The sequence below is a fragment of the Eutrema salsugineum genome, unplaced genomic scaffold (genome assembly GCF_000478725.1).
Source record: "Eutrema salsugineum unplaced genomic scaffold, Eutsalg1_0 scaffold_3, whole genome shotgun sequence".
NCBI classification, from domain to species: domain Eukaryota; kingdom Viridiplantae; phylum Streptophyta; class Magnoliopsida; order Brassicales; family Brassicaceae; genus Eutrema; species Eutrema salsugineum.
In genome coordinates, this window is record NW_006256756.1 from 11,119,070 (window position 1) to 11,126,982 (window position 7,913).

The following is a 7,913-nucleotide window of genomic DNA, read 5'->3' on the forward strand; positions in this document are numbered from 1 at the left end:
ATCCAACAACCAAGCAAGCAGTGGAATAATAAATGAGTCCGCGGTGAAGAAGACCAAGACGAGTCGTTATTCTGCGAATTCCATAACCGTAGGGGCCACAGCACCGAAGAATGCAGGCATTTGCGAGAATATCTACTCGGCTTGTATCGCAAGGAGCCGATCTCGGTCGACGAACTCCGACGCTCAAATACGCCTAAGAGCGGTGGGCAGCTCTCGATGCCCCGACCGAACAACGAACACCTCGAGAAAGCACTTGCCAAAGATCCACCAACTCCACCGGCTTTACCAACACTACCACCACCGCCACCGAATCCGCCTGCGTTGCCCGAGCAACAGAAACGGAATCGCGATGATCGAGCTCCGGAGAATCGTGCTCCTAAGGCGCGAAAACGTATCAACATGATAATGGGGGCCATCGAAGCTTGCAGTTATTTCGTTCGAGCCATCAAAGAATACAGCAAACAAGCCACTAGCACACCAAAAACCCCACAGGATCCTCCGAAGGGAGCGCCCCTGGTCTTTACCGAGGCTGACACAATCGGAATTCACAAACCGCATAATGACGCTCTCGTTGTCGATCTGCTCCTCGACGACGTCGAAGTTAGCCGCATTCTGATCGATACTGGCAGTTCGGTCAACGTTATCTTCAAGGAAGCACTTGACCAGCTTGAGTTGGCGCCAGATAGGATTGATCCGTTCATCGAGCCACTCACCGGATTTGATGGAGAGCGTTGTATGACGATCGGCACTGTCAAAATCCCAATCTACGTCGGCGGAATCGCAAAGATGATCCAGTTCCTTATCCTCGACAAACCGGCGATCTACAACGCTATTCTCGGTACGCCATGGCTGCACGCAATGAAAGCGGTCGCTTCGACGTACCATCAATGCTTGAAGTTCCCGACCCCGGACGGTGTGTACACACTCCGTGGAGACCAAGCTGTTGCTCGATCGTGCTACATAAATGAGTGCAGACTCCACTCGGCCAACCAAGCTTGCGTCATTAATTCGTTCGGACCAACTGACAAGCTCATCGTCCAAAAGACAAAGCCTAAGCAGGAATCAATCGTTCAAGTTAGCATTGACGAACTCAGGCCAGAGCGTCAAGTTGGAATTGGTGCCGAGCTCGACCCAATCATCCGTGAACCACTCATTCGTTTCCTGAAACAGCATACCTCAACCTTCGCTTGGTCGGTAGAAGACATGCCCGGGATTGACCCGCAGATCGCGTGCCACGAGCTCAATATCGATCCGACATACAAGCCTATCAAACAGAAACGCCGAAAGCTCGGGCCAGAGAAAGCGCAAGCCGTGAATGACGAGGTCGAGCGCTTACTCAAAGCTGGATCTATCACCGAAGTTAAGTATCCAGATTGGTTGGCAAACCCTGTGGTCGTGAAAAAGAAGAACGGTAAATGGAGAATTTGCGTCGACTTCACCGACCTCAATAAAGCGTGTCCGAAAGATAGTTTTCCATTACCTCATATCGATCGCCTTGTGGAAGCGACTGCCGGAAACGAACTACTCTCATTCATGGATGCGTTCTCCGGATACAATCAGATTCTCATGCATCCGCAGGACCGAGAGAAGACATCCTTCATCACGGATCGTGGCATCTATTGCTACAAGGTCATGCCATTCGGCCTGAAGAATGCTGGAGCAACGTACCAACGACTGGTAAACCGGATGTTCGCGAGCCAGCTCGGACGAACTATGGAAGTCTACATCGACGATATGCTCGTGAAGTCACTCATCGCTTCCGAGCACGTCGGCCATCTTCGCACATGCTTTGATATCTTGAACCAATATGGTATGAAGCTTAACCCAACTAAGTGTACGTTCGGCGTAACATCTGGAGAATTCCTCGGATATATCGTCACACGGCGAGGCATCAAAGCTAATCCAAAGCAGATCGCTGCTATTCTCGAGCTCCCCTCGCCGACAACCAAACGCGAAGTTCAGCGACTTACCGGACGTATTGCAGCGCTTAACAGATTCATATCTAGATCAACGGACAAGTGCTTGCCCTTTTACCAACTTCTCCGCGGTAACAAGCACCTCGAATGGAACGAGAAGTGTGAAGAAGCCTTCGCCGAGCTAAAGGAATATCTGTCCACTCCGCCAGTCCTGACCAAACCAGAAACCGGCGAGACACTTTATCTTTACATTGCGATTTCGGAGTTCGCAGTTAGCAGCGTTCTTGTTCGAGAAGATCGCGGCGAACAAAAACCAATTTTCTACACAAGCAAGTCCCTCGACGGATCGGAGTATCGTTATCCGACTTTGGAAAAGTTCGCCTTCGCCGTGGTTATTTCTGCACGGAAACTGCGCCCGTACTTCCAGTCTCATGCAATCGTGGTCTTGACCGATCACCCTCTTCGCACTTTCCTTCACAGCCCAAGTCAGTCCGGACGACTCGCTAAATGGGCTATCGAACTTAGTGAATATGACATCGAATATCGGAACAGAACGGCAACGAAGTCTCAGGTCCTAGCAGACTTCTTGGTCGAACTCCCACCGGAGCTCGTCGACGATAATCCGGTCGTACAACCTTGGATTCTTCACGCCGATGGTTCATCATCCCTTTAAAGGATCCGGAGTTGGAATTCGTCTCAAGTCACCCGAAGGAGAAGTAATCGAGCAGTCATTTCGGCTCGGCTTCCCAGCATCCAACAACGAAGCCGAGTACGAAGCATTGATTGCCGGACTACGACTCGCTAAAAGTATCGGCGCCAAGCATGTACACGCCTATTGCGATTCTCAACTCGTAGCCAACCAGTTTCACGGCGAATACGAGGCCAAGAACAACCGCATGGACGCATATCTCAAAGTTCTTAAGGATATTGCTTCCGAGTTCTCCACCTTCGAGCTTACGAAGATACCTCGAGACGAGAATGCCTCCGCCGACGCCTTAGCCGCACTCGCGACTAATTCCGATCCTGATCTTCGGCGAACTATCCCGATTGCAGCAATCGAGCGACCAAGTATCGAGCACGATCCGAACTGCAATATCATTACAAGACGGCGTGACTACGAAGCCCAGCCAAACCGTGCTCCACCCCTCACCCGAAAGACGAAACCTAAAGAGGTCATCCCCGATCGCGAAAATGATACAGACGAGCTTAACGATAACGAGCCCGAATCCGAGGACGAGTCCGAAGGCCAGCACGTCCCCATCAATATCGAAGCCGGAGAAGAGGACGAACCCGAGGATTGGTCCCTGGAAATCGTGGGATACATAGGAGATGGAACGGTTCCCGCAGATAAATGGGCAGCTCGACGCCTTAAGGCTCGCGCAGCCCGGTATGTGGTCATTAAAGGTACTCTTCTCAGACGGGACGCTTCTGGTGTACTTTTGACTTGTGTTCACGGCAACGACATCGCGGAAGTAATGCAAAAGATTCACGAAGGAGAAAGAGGAAATCATTCCGGAGCTCGGTCCTTGGCATTTAAGATCAAGAAAGCCGGCTATTACTGGCCTACTATGCTCTCTGATTGCGAGAAGTACACGGCACGTTGCGAGAAGTGCCAACGTCATGGTCCGATGATAAATCTTCCTACCAAGCTCCTGATGACCTCGACTGCACCATATCCTTTCATGCGCTGGGCAATGGACATCATCGGTCCTTTCCGCCGATCTACAACCCAGAAGCAGTACGTCCTCGTCGTCACAGATTACTTCACTAAATGGGTCGAAGCCGAAGCATACCCCGAGATCCATGGAATCGACGTCAAGAAGTTCGTCTGGAAATTCATCATCTGTCGACATGGAGTTCCGTACGAGATCGTTACGGATAATGGAACCCAGTTCACTTCGATAATTTTCCAAGATTTTTGCGCCAAGTGGAAAATCCGACTAAGTTTCTCTACCCCGCGTTATCCGCAAGGCAACGGACAAGCCGAAGCCACGAACAAGACCATCATTGACGGACTGAAGAAACGACTCGATATCGCTAAGGGAACGTGGGCAGACGAACTCGACGGCGTCCTGTGGTCTCACCGAACCACACCGCGACGTTCAACCGGTCAGTCACCTTTCTTCCTTGCGTATGGCGCAGAAGCTATGTGTCCTGCCGAACTTAACGTCCCAAGCATTCGCCGAACTATGCTTACCCAGCAACCCGAGGCAAATGACAATATGATGATCGACGCACTTGACTTAGTCGAAGAACATCGCAAACGAGCACTACTCCGGATACAGAATTACCAACAACTTGCAGCTCGTTACTACAATAAAAAAGTTAAGGGCCGTCACTTCGAAGACGGCGACCTCGTACTTCGTAAAGTCTATCAAAACACCGAGGAGAAGAATGCAGGAAAACTTGGCGCGAACTGGGAAGGACCATATCAGATTATGAAGGTTGTTAAGCCCGGCGTTTACCAACTCATGAAGTTAGACGGAACTCCGATCCCGCGATCTTGGAACTCGATGCATCTCAAACGATACTACTATTAGTTCGCTTCGAAGACGAAATAAAAAAAAAAAAAAAAAAAAAAGCCTCCGAACTACTTAGTCGGAGCAAAAACCCCTTTTGTACTTAGAACTACGAATGGCTTGATCCCTTTAAAGGGTACGTAGGCAGCTCATTACCGAGTCCAGCTATAACATCAATAAAATTTTATTAAGTCAAGATATGACATGGGACCGAACTCCTTGTCTTTACATCGACTTCCTGGCCAGTTGTTCGATAGCATTCCACATGAATGCAAACTTAAAAGCCGAGATCCGTCTCGCAAGCACCCACATGGTGTCGTGGTTAACCCACATATCAAAAGCCGGGCCCAGTCCCGCAGTTAAATTTCTAAGTCACCAAGAACAATCAGCCGAGCACATCTCGCATACTTAGGTTCGACTTAGGAAAACCTTGAATTCGTTTCGTGCGTTTACAAGAGTTCGAATCCAATTCACTCTTCCAGTACAAAACGATTCACTTGGGTTCCCCAGGCCGAGCTCATACGCTCGCACAATAAGCCGAACTCCTCAGATTCGCACCGTAAGCCGAGTTCACAACACTCGCAAAAACGTAAGCCGAATTATCGCAATTCGCTATCAAAAGACAATAATCACGTTCGAATGTCTACTATATACCGATCTAATACTTAAGCATTAATCGCAAAGTTAAACCGAAGGTTAGATGCCGATCTACTACTTGGAAGGATTGTTTCTAACCTTTTTTAAAAAAAAAACAAGGAAAAATGAACGCATAAAATAAAAAGCCCCGAGAGGCAAATAGAGTCAGAACCCACCAAGGGCTCGGAATTAGAGTTACAAAAAACCCATGCAAGAGCAGTTAAGTTCGAAGAGCAAAAGAAAAATAGGAAGAGATTAGACGGTCTTTGAGGCAGCAGCGTTGAGTATGTCCTCGTTTGAGCCGAACTGCTCGCCCCTCGCAGGATCTTGTGCGCTCTGAGTCACATTTACGACCGGGATGTCATCTTCCTCTACGAACGGTGACATCTTCTTGTCCTCCTCAGTGAGCGCGCAAGCATCGATCGCCTTGAAGTCCTCCAGCGCCTTGGCATGCCTTGCTTCAATATCCACAACCATTTCTGGCGGGACCTCGTACAGACCCTTCCTCCGCAACTGCTTGATGAAACCGAGGACCCCGGTGAGCTGGTTGTAGACCAAGTACGGCTTCCGAGCCCTGTCAGCATCGTCCAAACTCCGAATGACCTTCTCAAGGCGTTCGCAAGCCGTTGCGTGAACGCTCCTAGCTCGATTCTTCCAGTGCACCACCATACCTTGTAGTCGCCCTTTGTCCTTCTCGAACTCTTTGGAGAGTAAATTCTGGGCCTCGGTGAGCTCGTCTTTCACCGCCTTCAGCTCTGCACTCTCCTTTTTCAGCAAGTCAACTTGAGAGTGCAGAGTTTCGTTGATTTGGAGCTCAGTGGCGAGACGCTCCTCTGCTTTGGCTATTCTTTCCTCGAGCTCGGAAACCCTTACTTGCTCGTCGAACAGGGCTACTTCATATGCAGCGACCAAGTTATTGGTCTGACTGGCGAGCTGCACAGAGGAAACAGGAATTAGAACTCATACTTGGAAGAATATCTAAGTCTATAAGCGGTAAGTAAAATTACCACAGCGGTCGAGTGAGCGATTCCCTTGTACATGTTGGGAAACCGGAGCTCGGGGACCGAGGGAAGGCTAGGTACCTCCGAGGAGATCTGATGATAGAGCTCGGTGCAGGCATCTACGTTCTCCTCAAAAGGAGTCTCCTCGTCGTAGTCAAAACAAACTCGGACTCTTTTAGCCGGTCCGTGCTCTTGAGAGCCCTCGACATGATCTCTGGTTTGCCTTTTTCGGGAGTGTGAAGCTTCAGCTCGATCTTGCGAGAGTGTGAGGCCCGACGCCACAGCTGCCGGTGGATCGAGCTCGACGGGAGTATCTTGCACCCGAGAAGAGTCCTCTGCTTTCTTACTCTTCTTCGAAGACTTTTTCTTCTTCGTCTTCCTCTGATCAGCCTGATCAGGTGAGCCCGCAGCAGGTGGCAACTCTTCTGGTTGCACTTCGTTCTGTTCAGCAGCAAGGACTGGGGTCGGCTCGGCCACCCCCGTTTCTTCTTCATCAAAGAGAGTTGGGATTTCATCAATGGAAAGCATCCTGGCAGCTCGGGAGCGTTGAGTTCGCGACTTCAGTGATTGGCGTCTGGGAGCGGTTCGAGGCTTGCTAGCTCGAGTTCTCGGCTTGCGTGGTTTCGGTTCTCGAACGGAGCCTGAAATGAAAATGAGTTTAAGGAGGAGTTCGGAGTAAATTCGGGCTAAAGTGAGTAAAGATAGAATTCGACGAACATACCCGCTTTCTTAGCTCGGCGTTGTAGGATTTCTTCCCAAACCTCCGGCCAACGACGTTTACCGGCTTCGCTGAATGCTTCTTCGAACTCAGAGGTGAGTCCGGAGTTGAAGACTCGGAAGATGATGACCTACGAAAATAAGACGAAGTAGAGTTAGCAAGCCGTAAAAGTCGAAAGTTATCTAAGTGTGAAATCATCTAATCTACCAATCGGAATCTTCCAATTCGACTGAATTGCGATGTCAGAATTGCTGACGGTGAGATCGTTCATTTCGATATAGAAGTACTGGGACTCCCAATCGTTGAATTTACTGGGCTTAGGTCCCATTACTAAATTCTTCTTCGGCTTGGCATTGGCGGCGAAGAACCACTCCTTGGACTTATGGATATTGACCGAAAAGAGATCTTCGAAAATTCGACCCGATGGTACTTCACCGAGCTCGTCGCATAAGGAAACGAACCCAACGTAGTTCGTTATTGAGGCTGGCATCACCTGTGTAAGAGCTACGCCGCGCCGATTGCAGTATCCCAGTAGGCGAGAGGGAATGGGGAAAGAAAGCCCGCACTGAGTGAAGTACGTCAGATAGACGCAAAGGAAGCCTTCGGGAGCATCCCACGGCCGATCTCTAGCCTCCGGAATGATGAAAATAATCTTGTCCGCAAGCCCGTTTGCCTCGAGCACGGCTCGAACGGCACCAGGAGAAAGGGAACAAGAGGGCACGTTGGTGGGACGAACTACTTTCCGCCTCGGAAGTGGTGGCGAAGCATGAATAACCGCCTCAATGTTGTCGACTTCAGTATCAGCGACGTTCTCCCCCTGAAATTCTTCCTCGGTTTCCTCGATCTCGGGGGTGTTAGCATCAACGTTCGGTCCAGCCCGAGCTTCCGTTTCGCGAGCCTCTGCAGTCAGATCTTCGGTAGCTTCAATTCTAACTCTAGCACGGCTGCTGCTAGCTTCTTCAAATCTAGAGTTCTTGCGAACTAATTGGGGAAGATTGCCTTCTTCCCGTGATGAACTTGATTGCTGAGGATTTGAAGAAGAGGAGCTCGGCTCCGAGGACTCACGGTGGTCTTCCGGAAGAATTTTATTCGAGGAAGAATTAATCGAAGAGCTGGAAGACAT

At 49.9% G+C, this 7,913-nt stretch overlaps 2 protein-coding genes across 2 annotated transcripts; one reads left to right on the top strand and one right to left on the bottom strand.

Annotated features, from left to right (window-relative positions):
* Positions 1–216: 216 nt before the first annotated feature.
* Positions 217–2,537, top strand: LOC112085405. Its single transcript, XM_024154617.1, has 2 exons — positions 217–2,358; positions 2,469–2,537. The coding sequence occupies exons 1-2, from the start codon at positions 217–219 to the stop codon at positions 2,535–2,537; spliced, it is 2,211 nt and encodes a 736-aa protein (XP_024010385.1).
* Positions 2,538–5,326: 2,789 nt separating this feature from the next.
* LOC112085406 (meiosis-specific protein ASY2-like) lies at positions 5,327–7,913 on the bottom strand. The gene is made up of 4 exons (XM_024154618.1): positions 7,047–7,913; positions 6,794–6,920; positions 6,079–6,713; positions 5,327–6,004 (listed from the first exon to the last, which is right to left on the bottom strand). Exons 1-4 carry the CDS (start codon positions 7,911–7,913, stop codon positions 5,327–5,329), a joined length of 2,307 nt encoding a protein of 768 aa, XP_024010386.1.

What these genes read in the sequence shown, in the direction of transcription:
- LOC112085405 (XM_024154617.1), top strand. Translation starts at nt 217, where the DNA reads ATGCCCCGACCGAACAACGAACACCTCGAGAAAGCACTTGCCAAAGAT. An exon ending in TCCAGTCTCATGCAATCGTG is followed by an intron (nt 2,359 to 2,468) that starts GTCTTGACCGAT and finishes ATATCGGAACAG; the next exon opens with AACGGCAACGAAGTCTCAGG.
- LOC112085406 (XM_024154618.1), bottom strand. Translation starts at nt 7,913, where the DNA reads ATGTCTTCCAGCTCTTCGATTAATTCTTCCTCGAATAAAATTCTTCCG. An exon ending in TCGAAATGAACGATCTCACC is followed by an intron (nt 6,921 to 7,046) that starts GTCAGCAATTCT and finishes TTATTTTCGTAG; the next exon opens with GTCATCATCTTCCGAGTCTT. An exon ending in TCGCTCACTCGACCGCTGTG is followed by an intron (nt 6,005 to 6,078) that starts GTAATTTTACTT and finishes TCCTCTGTGCAG; the next exon opens with CTCGCCAGTCAGACCAATAA.